The 19970-nt window shown below is 41.7% G+C and overlaps 2 protein-coding genes across 4 annotated transcripts in view; both read left to right on the top strand.

Moving 5' to 3' along the window:
• The first annotated feature begins 868 nt into the window (after positions 1–868).
• aspa (aspartoacylase) lies at positions 869–9085 on the top strand. The gene is made up of 6 exons (XM_052047960.1): positions 869–1385; positions 4597–4792; positions 5375–5468; positions 5548–5655; positions 7742–7851; positions 7993–9085. Exons 1-6 carry the CDS (start codon positions 1141–1143, stop codon positions 8182–8184), a joined length of 945 nt encoding a protein of 314 aa, XP_051903920.1. The 5' UTR covers positions 869–1140; the 3' UTR covers positions 8185–9085.
• A 1110-nt stretch (positions 9086–10195) lies between these two features.
• abr (ABR activator of RhoGEF and GTPase) overlaps positions 10196–19970 on the top strand; it is a 78994-nt gene continuing 69219 nt past the window's right edge. For 2 of the 3 annotated variants that reach the window (XM_052047756.1, XM_052047755.1), the window contains exon 1: positions 10196–11229. In XM_052047756.1, the coding sequence (XP_051903716.1) occupies positions 10437–11229 (793 nt within the window). In that variant the 5' untranslated portion in view covers positions 10196–10436. The remainder of the gene's footprint in view (positions 11230–19970) is intronic. The other variant, XM_052047757.1, reaches the window with a different exon arrangement.

The raw sequence follows: 19970 nt of genomic DNA, 5'->3' as shown, positions 1-19970 counted from the left end.
GGTACTAAATTGAATGAAAAAAATAATTTAAAACCCAAAAAATCTGCTCTAAAATGAATTAAAACCGACTGAGTTTAAAAATAAAAATTCAAGATGAAAGATGAAATAAAATGTAACTATAATGTAAAAAAAAAAAAAAAGCAAAAACGATCAAAACCCCGGAGCTGGATCAGGCTCCAGCTCACCGCCGACCCCAAATGAAAACAAACACTGAAATGTGGATGGATCAATAATGATGATGTCATTCTGGGTTCCTGCACCCAAAAAAAAAAAAGAAAAGTGGCTGCTGCCAGCTATTGAAAAGGGATTTGGAAAGTGTCCCTTCAAAAACCGCAAGCTGCACAGTTTTATGGCAATTGCTGCTGCAATGTTTACAAGTAAAGCTTTGCAGAAGCTCATTCCTCAGGTTAATATTTAATACTGTCCCCCCCTTTATAGGTAAAACATTTTCAGAGACTTTATCACCAAAATGTGACACAAATTTAATTATTGTCTGGCTATTTACAGTCCTGAAATCTTAAAAGTATGAGAATTGTGGTTGTAAGTTGCTTTTATATTTTGGCCCCTTCACGCTGTCAATTCTTTCACCAAGATTATTAGAACTAGCGCTGGTGACGTCAGTTTTAGAGCTTTTACGCCAACAGCATTCCCTTTTTTCTTTTTCTTTTGTTGTTTTATATTGATTGAAAGCAAGAACAATGGATATAAACATTGTACAACAATATATAGTAGAAATACGTGTACGCACGACATAATAGTATTTTTGTCGAGTGTGATGTAGCTTTAAGATGAAGGGAATCAGAGGATGTAACGTCCTTTCGTTCTGTCATGTCCTTAACTGTACAGCGTCGTACTCTCTTATTTTGAAAGGACTTCTCCGGAAATGTATTAGTGGCATATGTCTTCTGGAATATTTTCCACCTTACATTGGTGAGGCGGGGTGTTCCGAACTGCAGTTCAGATGGATATTATGTCGTTCGGGGCGGCAGATACCAATGAGCATCCGACCATCATACGCAAGCGCAGAACCACAGCCAGCGTTTAAAAAAAACGCTGAGAAGTGCCAAGCTCCGGCTGGAAACTTTTCTTGTTTTTTCTGAGCTCGCGAAGACCACTCACTTCGTCCCAATTTATCCAGCTATGTCTTCCTTCTACAACATCAGCGCGCGTTTCAACGAGGCCCGGAGAGTGGCGATCTTCGGTGGGACTCACGGGAACGAGATGTCCGGTGTGACGCTCGTTAACCTGTGGATGAAAAACGGCGCCGAGATCCAAAGGAAGACTGTCGACACTAAACCTTTCATCACCAACCCCAGGGCTGTGGAGAAATGCGCCAGATACGTGGACACGGACCTCAACCGAGCTTTCACTCCAGAAAACCTCAGGTAAAACGCGGCTCGAAATTATTGGATGCTCCAAACTGTCTAGTTCGAACTCTCTTCCTGTTTATGAAAAGCCTGCGAATAATGGTCACACGTTCAACATCCATGTGATGTTTATTGTTAGTGAATTGCAATGCTCACATGCAATAACGTAAATGCAAGGGGAGCTCTATTAAAACGACGTGATGCGTTATTATCAACCGAATTAGATAACCCACAGAATGGACTTTAATCAGATTGAGGCATGGACAAGATCGCCTAGATTAGAGTGTTGTGCCACGCAATGTTTCCATCTTCCAGCATCAATAATATCCAAGTCTGGTCAGAGACAGAGAGGGAGGCCCGCCTCCGGGTCCTCAGCTGACCGGCAGTCAGCACAGAAACGTGAGCAAAACGTGACCGAGCTGCAAAACATTTTAAAACGACCGTCCCCATTAATCATCCCCTATTCACAGTGTCCTTAAATGCGCTCCTCTTCGTGTGCACTATTGCGGAATTGAAGTCTTATGCAAAGCCTAGCTGGCACACGCAGTCAAGAGAGCATGCAACATCAGACTAACGTGGTTGGGTAACAACATCACAAACCCCACAACCTCCCGCCCGAGGTTTCCCAAAGTATTATCACGAAATGACATCCCCGAGTGGTGTTACTGATGCCGTTGTTCATGTTCTGTTTCCTACAAGTCAAGTCAACTTTATTGTCAAATGTGCTACATGCGCAACATACAGCACAGATGAAATTACATTCCTCAGGGGAGAGAGAGGGAGTGCCCTCAAGAGTTATCTGCTCCAAAGGATTCATCAAAAGTAGAGGAGCACGCTGAACTAATCGTTAACTTGTGCCCCATTTAGTTCTAGTTGAACTTGTGCCTCGTTATTCTAAGGTTCAAGGTTTGAGTCTCTTGGAGTTTGCATGCGCTTGTACTTCGGGTTCACCATACCTTTCAAAAACATGCATGCTAGGTTAGTGAAAGACTAAAATGTACATTAAACCCATGGAGGTTGCGAACATTTACTAGTGTTTCACAGTCTGGGATTTTTAAAACTTATTGTTGTTTTTGTTTTGATTTGGGGTTTTCCAGTTCAGTTTTCAGAACGGCTTTGTTAATTGTTTTTTCACCCCCCCCATGTCTCCTTTTAGTTTGTTTTTAGTTTTAGTATCAGTTTTTTTAAATATGTCGTATGCAACATTTAAAAAAACTGTTAGATGGATGCATGGGCAGGTAAATAGAATAACCAATATCATATCATCACATACACATGAAATTTGACTTCTGTTCTGAGCCATCACAGTAATGGACACAGCAAACAGACACTGTTAGTAGCACATACTGGACTCTTGGGTTACTTCAGCGCTAGGGAATCACTGTCTTGCTCTACTGCATGTCAGCTCGATGTCCGAGGGATGTTGGGGTGGGGGGTAGACTATAGAACTGGGGTCCCCACAGTGGCAGGCAATTATCTTAGCCCACTTAACCTAGCCACAGGCACACAGGGCCGAGCTGAAATAAAACCATTTACAATCAACCCTGAAAGCTCATGTGAAATGAATTGACAAAAATAACAGGCAAAACACTTTTTCGCTGTAAGTGTAGTTTTGACTTGATAAGCGCAAATGTTAAATCCAGGTCGTTTTTTTTAAAGAAAACACAATTTAAATTATTTTTTTTTCAATTCTAGTTTTAGTTATTTTGTTTATTTTCATTAAATGTAATGACCTCGTGCCTCGCCTCTCGCCCCAGGATGGGCTCCAACGCACTCACTTTGATCTTCAAGTTTAGAAACACTTTGATGTTTCTCCAGAAGCCAACATAAGAAGCTTAGCTTCTTGCTAAAAACAACCTGAGATGCATTTTTAAAAAATCCGAAATAGACTGACAACTTCAAATTCATTTTTTTGTTTTCGACTATGCGCTTTCACAGCTCATCAACAGCCACTCTGCTTGTGTGCCCATGCACGGGAACCCTGGACAAAAGCAGGTCATCACTGAAAATAGAGATACAAAGTGCAGATGTGTGCACGCAGAGACAATATGGGCGGGAGAGATGCTGTTGTACAGTAATTTACAGAACGTCCTAGACGTGGTGGCATTTTGAAATACATTAAAAGAGATAAGCGAGACAAAAATAAACAGCAGGGGGCGTCCGAACATGCTTCGTAAGGAGCACATACAGTACTGTACCACAGAGGCGAGGAATACATTTCATACAGGAAGGCCACCGTCCCATACAGCTCATACTTTATAAGCTTGGGTTTCCGAATTAAAACTGGACGAGTGAGTGTCATGAGCACGATCCGTGAGGAAACAGCAGGCCTTCAAAAGTACATCGAACCCATAGACAACATTCTGAGTACATGCCTCAAGCAACAGAGGGCCATTAAGGAGAAGGAGCCAGATGGACTGTCATGGAAAGATAAGCCCCAGCATGGCATGGACCCCTGACAAATTGAGAAAGTGGCTGACATTGAGAAAACATACCAGTGGCTGGAAAAGGTTGGGCAAAAAAAGACGGCATGGAGGCACTAATCATGGTAGCACAGGAACAGGACCTAAAAACAAGCTCAACGTCAGACAGGACCCCAGGTGCAGGCTGTGCAAAGAAGCCGCAGAGATGTTGCAGCATATTATAGCCGGGTGTAAGATACTGGCAGGCATACATGGCGCAGAATAACCAGGTAGAAGGTACAGTGTACCTGAACATTGGTGCCAATTATGAGAACAACCATGCCAAGATTCTGAGGGACTTCCACATCCAGACTGACAAACTGGTGATAGCCAACGAGCCTGACATAATGGAGTTGGATAAACAGAACCACCCTCGATGTGTGGCGCATCCCATGTTTGAGTTGTTGTGGAATGAAGAATGTTGTGCAGGGGCTCCTCATTTTACAACAGATTTGCGTTCCCACGATGCCGACGAAAACCAGAATTTGTATGCAAGTCAGAACAGGCCGTGGGCTGTCATCGTCTGGGTTTCGACATTGTTTGTCACATTATTTGATTCACTGCTTGCAGGGCTCTTAGTGTTTTTCAGGATCATCCATTTACAAAAATGGAATTACTTTCCTTGATTGCGAAAACCATTGTGTAGCTTTTGGCTGCCTTGCTTCGTTTCCCTGCAGTGTATGTGCGGCATAATGAAGTGCAAGTGTCAACTTGCACCAAATGCAAATGCTGTCAATAATAGTGTATTAATGATGTGTGTACTTCAGCGCTTCAGGGGGCAAGGAGTTGCCGTACGAGGTGCAGAGAGCTCAGGAGATCAACAGGCTATTTGGGCCTAAAGGAAGCCCGGAGGCCTACGATGTCATTTTTGATCTCCACAACACCACGTCCAACATGGGCTGCACTCTCATTCTGGAGAATTCCAAAGATCACTTCAATCTGCAGATGATGAACTACATCAAGGTTTGCGAAATAAATACATATATATACTATATATATATATTTAAGCTTCAAAGGTGGCGCCTCAAGATGACTTGAGGCCACTCGGTGTTAAAGAGTTAATATGTATTACTGTCTCAAAGTCTCGACAAAGAGATTTAGTCAGCGGTTTCACTTCTCCTTTAGGTCTTAAACAAACAAACGAGGTTATGTCATTAGTTATTACTTGGCCCGATGAGACATTAGTTACTCTCAGGGGCGTCACTAGGTTTCATGGATTGGGGAGCTGGGGACCCCAGAAGATCCACAGATGGACAGATTTTAAAATAATATGATACAGTGTAAAAGTTTAAAGTGACCATTACATTCAATGTGTTATTTCAGTTTGTTTTGTAATACGTTACACGGACATAGTAAGTATGTTTTACAAAATTAACCACAAAACTAGCTTTCGTGTGCCACATAAAATGAGGTGGCGGGCCGAATCTGACCCTTGGGCCTTGGGTTTGGGTGCCGTTTTCCTCATTTCCCACGTTTTTTGTACCGGTCCTATGTGTTCCATTTTACAACGTATTTTTTAAATAATATTTTTTGGGTGTGTTGCAGAGAGCCTTCGCCCCCGCCAGTTGTCTCGTTTTACTGAACGAACATCCCCTTCTGAAGTATTCCACTTCCCGCTCCGTCGCGAAACATCCCGTCGGTGAGTCTCTCAGACGCAAGCAGCTATGCGCTTGTAAAAGCGGGAAGAGAAGCCACAATCGTAGTAATTTTTGTTTTAGGCTTGGAAGTGGGTCCTCAGCCTCAAGGCGTTTTGAGAAGTAACATATTTGAAGCTATGAGGGTCATGCTGAAACATGCCTTGGACTTCATCGATTTGTTTAACGAAGGTAAGACAAACATTGCATCGCCGTCCTGAGTCTCAGGGTTCACCCTTTAACGCCCTTCATGCACAAGTAAACATAACCTACTGTACATCGGGATTTTTTTTTCTCAAATGTTTTTATTAGTCTTTAGGCATGAAAAAAAATAATGGCAGTGAATGGCAACACACATAAGGGTCCATTGTAGTGGCTGATGCACAACTGTTGAGATTAATTAATATAAGAGAAAATAACATTTGAATAGCTGTCCACTTTAGGAACCGCTGTATAGTAATAACAATCATCATCATCAATTGCACGCCCCTTATTTTTATTTATTCATGAGGTAAAAGCCAAAAATACCCTAAAAAAGAAATTGTAAAAAAAAAACATTTAATCCACTTAATTCAGGGGTGTCAAACTCATTCTAATCACGGGCCAATTTGGAGTTACGTCTTCCCTCGGAGGTTCCATTATGACAGTGAAACCACAAAATGATTACTTGTACGCAACAAATTAATAGACTACCAACTTTGAAATAAGTCAAGTCGACTCTAATAGTTTTTTCAATTATTACGTAAGTGTAAACAGGTTAGCAAAATCTCAACATTATTTATTACACATTTTCAGTACAGATTTTAGCAAGTTGACACACATGAAGTTGCTTTCGCGGGCCACATAAAATGACCTTGCAGGCCGGATCTGCCCCCCAGGCCTTGACTTTGACACCTGTGATTTAATTGATTGTTGATGTTTCCCGTAATCAAGCGAGGAAATGTAGTATATGACGAATGACCTCCTGATAGCAGGTTCTTCTGGGTCAACTTGTACGATTGTTAAGTTTAGTTTTGCTGTTCATAAATTGTTATGCAATTACATAATAAGCAGTCTATTTTTTCCATCTGCATGCCTCCTAGTCTAACAAGACGCACAATGAGAGATGACAAGTTGCCCCTGGGTGAATCACCAATTCACCCACGTGTACCTGCACAAGGGCCTCTAAACTAGCTCGGTGGCGATCCCCCGGCATGGTACAGCTCGTACAGTGTTTACTTGCAGTGAGGGAACCATTTCCCAGCCCTTTTTTGTTAACAAGCCATGTAAGCCAAGTGTGAGTCGCAGCTCCGCAGTCTGTTGCTTTTTCTCAAACTGGGCTTCTGTTCAATAGCGTGCTTGTTTGGAGCCGCTCAACTTCCGGCTTTAGTGCCAATGGTGTGGTAATCATCTGTCCCCAGTCCACATTGGCACTTTGAATGTTGTGACTTGGTGATGAATCAATGTTCCTGCTCTCTGAAGCTGAGCCGCATGAAGAAAGAATTTGTCAGGTGTACAAAGTGCCACTTAAAAAGCATTTGGATTTATTACATCGCTTCAATTGTTTTTTGTTTTTTTTTCAAAACTTTTCCCTGTTTTTCATATGGAGTAAAATGTAATGCTTTGGCAATGTTGACTTTTGAGATGCACATTAGCAGCTATGAGGAGTTTTTATTAGCCTCGCTTTCCTTTTTATTCCCCCGTAGTCATAAAACCAGTTTGGGTTTGACCTATTGTGGTAACATTGCAACTGACCCGCGGTTCTCTCGTGTTTTTTTACCACTCACGATGGAGCATTTGTTTATGCTTGTCGTCATATCCTAATTGAAGGGATTGGCCCCACAAAAAAAAATGCTGGTACTATATTGGACAGCCAATGCAACTGGAAATTAAGATGAGTGACCTTAAAACAAACAAAAATTGGGCATGGAACAACCTTTGATGATCCTGGTGAGGCCTGGCTGGTGGTAATGACTTGAATCCGTAAAGTACTTTGAGTTACAAATGTCAGTGTGCTTCTGAACTACCGTCGAGGTACAGCATTAACCCTCCCCTTAAGTAAGGTCATGGTGCGAAGCACCGTCTGTGCGCCCTTTCATTCTGACTTCTTCCCTGTGCGGTGTGCAAAGTAAAATCCCCTTGAGGCATCGTAATCGGCATGATACAGTCAATAAATAAAGATACAGTCATAAATAAGGCCTAAGCCTGTGAGGCCTTATTTATGATGCCATTTTTATTAATTAATTGAATAAAGAGGCTCTTGTCATGTTAAGAATATGGTTTGCTCTGTGTCCTTTAGGCATGGAATTTCCGTCCTGCACTGTGGAAGTTTTCCGGGTTTCAGAGAGCGTTGACTACCCCAGAGATGCCAATGGAAACATTATCGCCATGGTCCATCCCAATCTACAGGTAAGAAGAACAAAAAAAAAACCTATGGCAAAATAGGAAATGCGAACTTGGTGTTTGTTGTGAAAACAGTATATTGTTACATTGAGCCACACACTCAAGTCACCTCACCCCGTTGCTGTGCTGCGATTGTTTTTGTTGTAGGACTGCGACTGGGAACCACTGAACCCGGGTGACCCAATGTTCCAAACATTTGATGGGAAGACCATCCCCTACCAAGGCACCGGCACTGTTTATCCCACGTTTATTAATGAGGCAGCCTATTACGAAAAACAGCAGGCATTTGTTACCACTAGGCGAGAAACTTTGGTGGCAAGTGCCATTAGAAAAGCATAAAAAAACAAAACGGATTTCGAGTGAGCATGCGTGCCACCGCAACTATTTGTATATATCTTTTGCACTTTTTTCCCCCCACATAACCGATTCCATCTTCTTCTCAATGGTTTTATTTTTTTTGTGCTCTTACTTGCATCAAATCAATTAACTATGCAAAGATCATGTGGACGTTCCAAAGGCTTTTCTGTGACAAGTCTTTAATCTGCAGATTTAGGATAAAGTATACCGTGGTTATTTATGATACAGATGTTATTTAAAACATTACTTTTGATTAAATCCTTTTATGAAGATTAAATCTTGAGATTAATCATGAAATACCTGCTTAGTTTCTGCTTCATGATTAGCTGCTCTATATTTCCTTTTTATGCTCAGGAACCCAATTGAGGATCTTAACCTGCAATCTTTGACCCCAAGCTGTAGTGATTCGTCTTCCCCTCGGATATATTTGTAACATACTGGGAGGCTATTTGTGGCCTTTGAAACTACCTGCCTGTAACTCCTGTGGTGGCATCTACGGTGCTCTCCTATTGTTGCCTTAAAAAGAGACCTAATTGCACTGCCAAATTGAAGTGTAGACGGGTTGGATAACAACATACACGTATTTTAATCATAGTATATGCCTCTTCCCTCTCTACACAATGAAAAAAAGTAATATATGTCTATTTTGGTATTCTTGTGCTAGTTTGAAGTGCTGTGTAGCTCTTAACAAGGCAGATGTGAATTGTTTTTCCATGTTTTCAGGTCTTTGTCGTCATCAAGGTTATCCCTGTGGTCTTATAGTCTCTTGTTGTCATACTGTTTCATAATTATATGTGTTACCACGGTCTCTACGACAACGAAAGTTGACTGTCCTTTCAATCCTGTGGAAATAATCCTCAAAAAAATAAATGTAAAATATTGATGCTGTCATCTTCATGTGATGTTGTGAGGTTGTGTTTCAGTGTACAGCACCACAAGCCACATGAGGGCGTCACACGACCACAAATTGAAGCGGCCCCAATCTGAACAAATGCAAACCATCCATGCATCCATCCATTTCCTGCTCCACTTATCCTCACAAGCAATGACAGGCAATGTACTTCAGCCCAACTAATTGAAATTCACAAAAACAACATTGATTTATTTTTTTTATGATGATGATGATGATGATGATTATTATTTTTTTGGTAAGCCGCCCCGCAGAAAGGAAGTCTTAAACAGATCTCAGACTTTGCTGAAGAACTGAAAGTTATTGCCAGACTTCCTGCTATATCACTGCAGGGGTTTATGATTCATATTTAGTAAGCTTAGGAATGATAAGGCCTTCTTTCAGATATGCTTTGATGATCCTGGAAAGAGATGCATTATGGTAGAAGATTAAGTCAAGCATTCAAATACAGGATCTACTTCCATCTATTTCACCCTCAGCTTTACAGTGGAATTTATCCCCTTGCTCACTTTTATGTGACGTCTCCATTTTTGTCAAAATCAAAACGCCCATGATGAAAATTGTGCTTTTACAATTAATCAGAATAATGAGCCCAAGTGTAGGTTGCTGATCCCTTTAATTGTTTCAGTAACCTGATGACGACAGTTCATTTCCATATTGAATTCAAGTACAATTGTGCTCATGCCATGTTTAGGGTACTTGTCGAGTCATCCTTAGAATAAAGTCAGTTGCTTTCATAGTACCTGGGATTTTTCGGTACCCTGGAATAATAGCGTTCCAGATGAAAGCGCGATACGTGGCCGCCTCTTCTTTGCGTGATTTTTCTTGCAAGATTCTGTATTGAACCCTTTGGTAATCTTGACAATTCACAGTGCGTGTTTATTTTCTAACAGTATTAAATAGATTTTTATAAAGTGAGCCTTTATCTTGAGAGCCAATCTTGGAAATGCATCACAAAGTCAACCATATTTGATGTTTTAAAACCGGTGTCAAGTGTAATGTCCAAAAACACCTGCTTATGTATTTGTTCGTGAAATACATTTGACCAATTAGCTTTTGAAGGCAACACGGCCGATACAGGAAGTGTTGAAACTTTTCGCCAAGACAAAACTACATCATCACACAAGGTGCACGCCTTTTGTCTGTCATTTGATTGTGGACGAGGTCTAAAGATGGTCGTTAAGTGGTCAGTTTGACAGGGACGGACTGTACTTTCTCGCTTGACGTTTTCGTCATAGACGTTCGGTGAGAACACTGCGATAGTTGCAACGTTTTGCACCGCTTAACTGCATTTGGCCGTGAGCCGGGCGTGAACGACAACACGATGTGGGAGCAAGAGGAATTTGCCAAACACTGGCGTAATGAATTTCCCGACGGTGAAGTCCCACAAATGAACTTAAATTCGATCGAGGACATCGAGTCGCAGCTGGAGGCTTCGAAAGTCAACCTGAAGCGGCTGCAAAAGGCTCTGTCCGAGGAGAAATTCAAGGTGATCTACCTGCAGACCACCATGGCGCGACAGAGAAAAAACGACGCGGAAAGTTGTCACGGCAAAGACGTCAACTTTAACGCCGACACTTTCGTGACTCCCAAGATTGGAAACTTGAGGATATCTCAGCGACAGGGCGATGGCTGCGACGGTAAAACGTACCAAGTGTCTGACACGGGAGATGGGAAGCTCCAGTCAGCTAACGCGGCAAGTAATTCGTTCAGCCGGGAGCGGAGCAGGTTCAGCGGCAAGACAGGCAAGCCCGTTCCCATCCCCGTTCCACCTCGGAAGCCGAGCAATCCGAGACGAAATCCTCCCGGCCTCTCTCAAACGAGAAATAATGATGACAACAGCGACAAGGAGTTTGAAGATTTGGAGCTGAACGAGAATTTTGTCAGGAATAACCTGTTGGTACCAAAGGCTGGGATTAGAAACAACCAGAAGACGCCCAGCATCCATCACCCGGACACCCTGCGGCCTTTTCGCCTGAGTCGAGACTTGGACTCGGGGGACGACAGTCGGATGTCGCCGCCCTTCCTGCACATTGGACGTGGCTCAGGCTGCAGCACCCCAGACAGGAGTTGTGATGGCTACCTCAGCTCAGAGCATGACGACTCCTCTTCTGCAGGTACTGTACTGACAACAAAGTATGAGGGCATGATTCGTGATTGTCAAGGCCCGACCTTGGGTAAAGGCTTGGTTTTTCATCTATCTCATATGGTCTATTTCAACTTTATATCCCAGCCACACGGTGCAGTGCACATTGTCTCTTCAATTTTTAGTGGAGGACTGCCTTTGATACCTTTGCCATCTCTCAATACCACCACTATCATGCCACAATGATCGAAGTCATCAATACATTTCAAAATGAAGCACACGACTGGACCACACGCACCATCTGAAGCAGTTCAAAATCAATTCTTGCATGCAATGTAATTGCAGACTCAAAAATTCTCAACAATTTTTCCAATATCTGAACTGCTTATCCTCATTGAGGTTGTGGGCAGCTTTATTTTCTGACATATTTCAAATCATGCACTAACTCAATCATTCCCAAACATAGGGAATGATATGTGCCAATCTGATATGTGCCAATCTGAAAGCTGAAAACGATTCAAACGATTGCTTCAGCCTCACTTTTTACTTCCTCAAGAGATTGTCCGCATGACATGAGTCAAGTGCTGCTGATCCACAAAGGGATGTGAATAGAATTGAGGAAGACTTTTAGGAGCAGACAATGTTTGTTGTGACACATGGGTTCCCTATTTTTAAAAATATTTTGAGGGCCGCAAATGAATTTATAGTAGGCTGGTATCCTCAATAGTTTCTTCTCATGTTTTTGGTTGTATTTGAAGCAGTCCGAATGCTTGGAAACAAAGCATCGTAGCTTTACGCTCATGTGGTGTGTGACACTATTCTCAGCTCAACTCAAGTGTATTTATGGAGCACTTCAGAACAACCACCGCTGTATACAAAGTGCTGTACACGGTGCAAAAACACGTCATAGAACAATAAATGAATACCAAAGACAGTAGAAAGCACAAAAAAGAGTAAAATTAAAAATCAACTCTTATGTTGATGCTATTTTTACAACCCTCATCAAAGACTTTAATGCTCAAAATGTGAGGCACATATTTGAATTTTATTTCAAATATGACTCCGAGCAGGGTACAAACATAACAACAACTGGGCCTAATTTGAGAATTTTTAATTTCGAGAAGTATAACCTTTTTTTTTTTTGCTCCCATCTTTGTAGACCAACAAGACATTTTTTTTGCATTCTGTGCTCTGAAAATTCGACTCATCATTATTAAGTCTTGGTTGTTGTTGACGACAATGAGATGTGTGGGAAGTTGTCGGAATAGTCGGAGGCATTTTATAGTCCGTGTCCACTTGGCTGTCGTAGCAACAGTAGATGTCGAGCTCATGGTCACCGAGCAACAGCAGTGAGCTCACACCAGGCAGGAATCTTGTTCATGTTGGCGGGGCCTACGTCATCCATCACGTCATGCGTGTCCTGAACTACAGAATGCAGAACGTCTTCCCCTGCTTTTTGGGGTCTTGAGTCACAGCACAGTGTTATTTCTAATATGGAGCCATTATCCAACATCACTAATCTTAGTGTGAGTAGCCATGCTATTGTGCAGCAGATGTAATGTACTGTGGTTTGCTCTGACAGCACTTTGCCAGCAGGACTGTCGACAACGTGTTAATGAAAAATGCCATTATAAAATCTTTATTAACTCTGTAAGGAAAAAAATACACATTTCTTATTTAGCTTATAAGATAGGCGAGTATCGGCCTTGTTTCAAGGTGTCAGGTACATTTGAAGCCATTTTACGATTTGGCTTTTTCAATTCTCACACAATGCCCATTATAAGGTTTACATAAAAGCCTAGCAGGAACTGACTTTGATGGTCGTATTTTACGCACAGCCTGAAGTTACAGTTTGTTTTAAAAAAAAAAAAAAAAACTGCGGCATATATAACCAAACAAATGTCACTTAAATGAGACATTTTCAGCTACTACCATCTAAAACATCGCCTTAAATAAATGTATTGCGGCATGCAATGCTTTCTGGGAATAGAGTGTCTGTAACGTCTTATGAAAAAAACAAATATTTGACTGAGAAGATTCTGGATAGATTTTGACAACATTCCTCAGTGTTCTAAACTGGGATGCAAGGAGTTGACATATCGCTAGGCAGTATTGGTAAGGTTATGTTGACTAATTTCCTAACCAGCTGATTATATAGAACTTGGAAATCTCTCAATGTGCAGTTTTTGAATGATAAGGGCAATAAACAATTTTTGGCTCAAGAGCGGCGAGAGTTTGCTACATGTCACACATTTCTTCTTCCCCTTGGTCAACGTTCTCTCTCTACCTCTCTCTACCCTCTCGCACGAGCAAAACTTGTTCAGACTCGACTTGTCTGGGACTTGAAGTGCAACAGGGGAACAGGGAGAGCTGGTTTGGAGTGTGTTTTTTTGTACAGGTTTCATTATTTTTTAAATCGTTGAACATTTTAAATTAACACTCGAGGGGGAAAAAATATTTTTGTGAGGAAAAAAACAATCACAGATTAATTTAAAGGCTATATCACCAAGCTCTTTCATGGCGTGCAAGCATTGTCATGATTTTTTTATTGGATTTCGGTTTTAGACCAAAGAATGAGAAATGAGCGTTGAGAATGTTAAAATGTTATTTAAAAGATTGCCTGTACAGCTATAAGGTTTAACGATGGTAGTTTGATAATGGATTAGTTTTGACTGTTGGAAAAATTGGTTCAAATTTGAGATAAATTGGAGGTCCACTAGAAGAATTTGATTGAACTTTGGTGGTTCCATAAGCAAATCACAAAAGTATAACTGCACACAGGGCGAGTAGGATGACTGTAGTAGTTTACGCTGCACCTGTCTTGGCAACGTTACGAAAAGGGTGTGCAAGGATGCTCATTGGCTTACCAAAGAATGTAACTCAAATCTATTCTGCATCTGTATATGACTGATTTCCTGTCTAGAATTTACTCTAAAATGTTTTTCAGGTAAAGGTATCAGCCCTTTTAATTCTGTGGTGTGTTGGAGACGCACGCGTGTGTGTGGGTGTTGAATCTTATGAATGTTAATTTGTATGCCGCTGCTGTGCCGGAAGGCAGACAGGATGCCTCAGTGGTGACACTGAGATGCTGGCTTTTGCAGCATCAGCTTGGATGCACGACAGAGTGTTTGAGTGCAGGAAGCATTGTTCTGCATCTGAAGTGTGAAATGCACAGGTGCTGCTTTCCATGCAAAAACAAACAAAAAAAAGTCCTATCTCGTGTGTGGTGCGATGTATGACATATGTGTTTACAGGGTTTAGTGGTGCTTGCTCACAAGTAAGAATTTGCCCGTGTTTCTTATTATTGCTTGACTGTTGGTGTCAACGCCACTTCCAGTAGTCAGCGGGCTTGATCGGCATGTTGAAACAGAATTGCAGTGGCTTGTCAGAGATCGGGCTCTTTTGGCGCTCTGCTTGATGACAAACTTTGAACTCTTTTTATGACCCCTTCCACTTGATGAGTTTAGCTTTTCGTTTTCATCCCCATCCTTGGATTAGCTTTATTTCTCCATATAAATGTTGGGCCCCCGACCCCGCAGCTTTAAACCGAATCAACTCCCTCATAAATGACAGAAATACAGCGGTGCCTTGAGATATAAGTTTAATTTATTCCGAAACCACATTCATAACATGAAGCACATAACATCTTTACCCATTGAAATGACTGGAAATTAAAATAATCTCTCCCAGCCTTTCCAAAAATCAACACGTGATTGCCCAAACTTTTTGGATCGAAGATCTACTTTTTGATCAACTAACCTCACGGGATCTACCCTTACCGGTGCGCGCACGCACACACACACACACACAAATTTAAGATTTACCTGCTTTATTTTATTTTTTAAATATATTTTTTAGTGAAAATGAGACTGATTAGTGTGCAGTGTATATTAACACAAAAAATATATTACTAACATGTACAAAGACACACAAATGGTCGTTTGTTTTTTTTCTTCTCGACACTCCTCGGATCTACTTGGGACCTGTCTTAGATCTACCGGTAGATCAGGATCTACCTAATGGGCACCCCTGTTGTAGTGTGTCTTAATGAGTAAAGAAAACACCCAATAATATTGTACTTTATGCAAACATACAGCAATGATAATTAAATACAATGAAATGGGATTAATAAAATGGCTCAACTTCTCTTTGAGCTCATCAGTTCTTCACTATTTCTCACTCAATAAAATATAGAGGGCATTGGCAGTTCATTTCTCAGTGTTTCATGTTAGTGCTGAACCATTTGTGTTCAACCTATTGTTTAGTGTTATTAATAACATATGGACCCAAAACGCAATTTTTAAAAAGTCTAGCCCGGAGACGTTATGAAAAGCTTCATAACGTCTCCGGGACTCGGTGCAAGCTGAAAAATTGAATATGATTTCCGTGCAGCTGCTTCCGTTCTCCTTTTCGACACTATTTCCCATACACCCTCTTGCACTAACGCTCTTTTAAAATCTGTGTCAAATTTGAAGTTAGAGTGAAAGAGGCGGCCAAGGGTGTCTTCCTATTTTCTTGTCAGTTGACTGATTCACTCTTGGTCGCTTCCTTGTGTAACGACCAAACCCTTTTGTGTCACTTCGTCTTTACCGTGAGTTACGACTTTTTTTTTTTCTTCTTTTTAACATTTTTTTTTCTTAATAACATAGAAGCCGCCTGTAATTTGAACACCCTTTTAGGATAGACACTTTTGAAACAGGCACACATTTTTGTGACACTACACTTGTAGGTTGAGGTCAACCCACTGTCATGCGTGACGTCATATGAGAGGAGAATTCAGCTCAGTAAGCATCCTGAAGGATTAATTTATTAATAAATTAAAGAATTACTTTTTATGGGGTTTTATGCTTTTATTTTGGGATGCTGTTGCATCACATTAAGGCATCACTGACCGCAAATAAGAAAAGTGGCAGGGTAATTGTAAAATCGTTACTAATTGCAAATGTGGTAATTCCTATTACTACTATTGGAACGTGTTGAACAGGGGTGCCCATTACGTCGATCCTGATCTACCGGTAGATCTAAAACAGGTCCCAAGTAGATCCGAAGAGTGTCGAGGAGAAAAAAAACAAATCAATCATTTGTGTGTCTTTGTACATGTTAGTAATATATTTTTTGTGTTAATGTACGCTGCACCATAATCATCCTATCAGTCTCCTTTTCACAAAATAAATATCTAAAAAATAAAATAAAGCAGGTAAATCTTGAATTTATGGTGGCGCGTGATGACGTCACCGGAAGTTGTTTGCGCTCAGCAGTCTGCAATTGCAGCTTGTGACCAGAGCTGTTGCGATCTATCTTTTATCGACATTATTCTCATTCAGAGTTTGCTTTGTGTACAATTCACCGAGGGCACGGGCAAAGAATAGGAATCTAGGAGGGCCCAGGGAAGCACTTTAAAACGGTACGTGTGAGCTGCGACAGTTAACAGGCTGCAAAAGTTAACCGCCTGCCTCAGTTTCAGGCTGTTTCTCATCATGGTGTGTATGTGCGTGTGCGTGTGTGTGTTTGTGTGTGTGTGTGTGTGTGTGTGCGTGTGCGTGTGCGTGCCGGTAAGGGCAGATCCCGTGAGGTTAATTGATCGAAAAGTAGATCTTCGGTCCAAAAAGTTTGGGCACTTCGGGTGTAGAATAATCACTAATAGAATAAAATGAACAGAATATATGCAACATAATCACACTTTAGTCGTAGCACGAACTGTAATTTCATATGAAAGAGCCCTGAAGAAATGACAGTCTTATTTTTTTTTTTTAGGTATAATAATTCGTGCTTCTCAGATGTCAGTGCTTAGAATCTTGTTTTCAGTGTAGGGGATTTCTGGAATGACTGAGTCATGACGGTAACCTTGGCCAGACCAGTGAGGAAAATGTTTTTATGTGTTGCATGAATCATCACCTCGATGACAGGAGACTTGGCTTCGACCTTGTCTCCCTGTCAACTCCATGCACATTGCTTGTGTTTTCCTTTGACATACCGCGTTTCTACAGCCGTAGCATCTTGACAGCCTTTGTCCATTTCAACGAAGCATGTCTTTTTTTAATTTTCTTATTTTTAGCTTCATTCAAGTGTTCTTGTTTAAAAAAATCCATCAGGCAGTAGTGGAGCGTAAGGAAGTGACGTACGCTCAGTTGTTTGAAGGGGTTCTAGATGAAAAAAGAGTGAATCCAAATCTCCTTTCATCAGTGATTCAGAGAAATCATGACTCAAACCGGCATGATGTCACACACACGTCTGCTACAAGCTAAGTTGGAAAGTAAACGCCAGTCCGGTGATGAATACAGATATTGAGCCAATTCTCCTGTCCTTTTGATATGATTAGATAAGATAACCTTTATATGTGATAAGACAAACGTGCAGAACGGCTAGCTCACAGACACATCTTACGATGAAGGTAAATCACAAAATATTTTAAATTTGAATATATAATAGATTGGAAAGACCTCAAAAAGAGGGAAAAAAACTATTTGTATATAAACAAAAAGAAACATTTCCTGATTTGTCATGTCATCCAGGAAATGTGTCCACCACCATCTAACTTTTATAATTGCATCATACAACAATTTCATTGGAGACAAAGTAAAAAGACAGATTTGGAACATTTGGATGTAGACATTTTGAAGGAAGCCTTTGTCACAATTACCGGTAAACAATTAAAATCATAGCATGCTAAAAGATGGTTGCCGTCTGTGTAGTGTTGCGAGATACATGTAAAGAATGCGGTTGCTGTGCAGTTATCTATCCAACAATGTCTGTGTGGCAGAAAGAAAAGACCTGGTGGGTGTCGGGTCACAGGAGTGGCTTTTAAAAGTAACAAGAGGATCCAATTTTGAAACACTAGCTATGTAGTATTGAATTCCAGGGCCAAATATAAAGAACTGCTGTTTTTGCAAAGCATCATTCCTTTATTTTGATTTCTTGTACATGTCCATCTTCCTGCAAAATTCAAAGCATACCTCATTTTCTCTTGTTCCTCCACCAAGGGCCGCACAGGAAAAATCGACGGATGCCAAGGCCGCTTCTTTCTTCTTCACTAGGCACACACCAAAAATTCAGTCAAATATAGCCCAAAAATATATTTTAGGTGGGCGGCCCGGTAGTCCAGTGGTTAGCACGTCGGCTTCACAGTGCAGAGGTTCCGGGTTCGATTCCAGCTCCACACAGGGAGGCCCCCTGTGTGGAGTTTGCATGTTCTCCCCGGGCCTGCGTGGGTTTTCTCCGGGTGCTCCGGTTTCCTCCCACATTCCAAAAACATGCGTGGCAGGCTGATTGAACACTCTAAATTGTCCCTAGGTGCGAGTGTGAGTGCGAATGGTTGTTTGTCTCTGTGTGCCCTGTGATTGGCTGGCAACCGATTCAGGGTGTCCCCCGCCTACTGCCCGGAGACAGCTGGGATAGGCTCCAGCACCCCCCGCGACCCTAGTGAGGATCAAGCGGCTCGGAAGATGGATGGATGGATGGATATATTTTAGGTTTTTGAACCAAACATTTTTTTGTCATTGCAACAACATTCCGAAACCGGATGTTGTGACGATTCATGCAAAATATTTTAAAGCAAGCCTTCAAGCTTCTGGGTGGACTAAACAATATAAAACCTCGGTCGTACTCCTAGCTGATTGCGGAGTCGGCTTGAAGGTTGGGGTCAGATTTGGCTGAAGAAAAAAAAAAGTGGCCTACACTGAAGTCAGGTGAATGTACTCCCTCTCCACCATCAGTGAGTCTTATAGGTAAAGATGTGTAATGCACGTCGACTTCACAGTGCTGGGGTACCGGGTTCGATTCCAGCTCCGACCTCCCTGTGTGGAGTTTGCTTGTTCCCCCCGGTCCTGCATGGGTTTTCTCCAGGTCCTCCGGTTTCCTCCCACATTCCAAAAAAATGTGTGGCAGGCTAATTGAACACTCTAAATTGTCCCTAGGTGTGAGTGTGGGCGTGCGTGGTTGTTTGTCTCTGTGTGCCCTGCGATTGGCTGGCAACCAATTCGCGGTGTCCCCCGCCTACTGCCCGAAGGCAGCTTGGGTGGGCTCCAGCTACCCCCGCGACCCGGTTCGGAAGATGTGCAAAGCACACATACATTTGTGTTAGACTTTATGTACATTTATTTTTAAAATCTGCAATGTCACATCTTTTTGTGAATGGTGATATGACAAATGGGGAATGATTTTTGGGTGGCCCGCAGCCCCGGAATCTTTCACTTCAGTGAGCACCAGCAAAATTCTGTCTCCATCTTCGGGAAAAAAAAAAGCACTCGGTACTAATATGCCAATCTTTCAAGGCGTGTTTACTGTGTCAGAAGTAAGAAGTACAATGCGGGCAAACTTGACGCAAGCCATGTCACGTGTTCTCTCTAGAACTTGTGTATGCCGTGGAGTGCTTAAAAAAACCAAAACAAAGGGAAACCTGTTCTTGATAAGCAAGTGTTGATCAAATTGTGTCATCTACTAGTCACATTCCACAGGTTTACATGTGTCAATCACTTGTGCCGATCAACTAAATAGTAGCCTCGTTGAGGCTACTTACGGGAAGTGTTTATTTATTTATTTAGTTGATCTCATCTTGCTCAGATTAAGTGTTTGGCTGTGAATGCAAACCTCAAAGTCAGCATGTATGGCGTTTTTTACTTGGGGGGGGGGGGGTCTCACACAACCACTTGTTTTCATTCTGACGGTGTAGTCGCCAATCTTTATGAACTTGTGTTGGCAGAAACTAGACACGAGAGGGCAGTAGTTGACCACATGGACAATATACAGTCCTGTAAATGGCCAAGTTTGTCTCCA

This window comes from Hippocampus zosterae, chromosome 16, assembly GCF_025434085.1.
Source record: "Hippocampus zosterae strain Florida chromosome 16, ASM2543408v3, whole genome shotgun sequence".
Classification (NCBI taxonomy): Eukaryota; Metazoa; Chordata; class Actinopteri; order Syngnathiformes; family Syngnathidae; genus Hippocampus; species Hippocampus zosterae.
The sequence above is the reverse complement of the archived record's forward strand: the minus strand, read 5'-3'. Positions and strand labels throughout refer to the sequence as shown.

Coding starts and splice junctions, on each gene's coding strand:
- aspa (XM_052047960.1), top strand. CDS start 1,141: ATGTCTTCCTTCTACAACATCAGCGCGCGTTTCAACGAGGCCCGGAGA. Junction 1,386..4,596: donor TTCACTCCAGAAAACCTCAG/GTAAAACGCGGC, acceptor TGTGTACTTCAG/CGCTTCAGGGGGCAAGGAGT. Junction 4,793..5,374: donor AGATGATGAACTACATCAAG/GTTTGCGAAATA, acceptor GGTGTGTTGCAG/AGAGCCTTCGCCCCCGCCAG.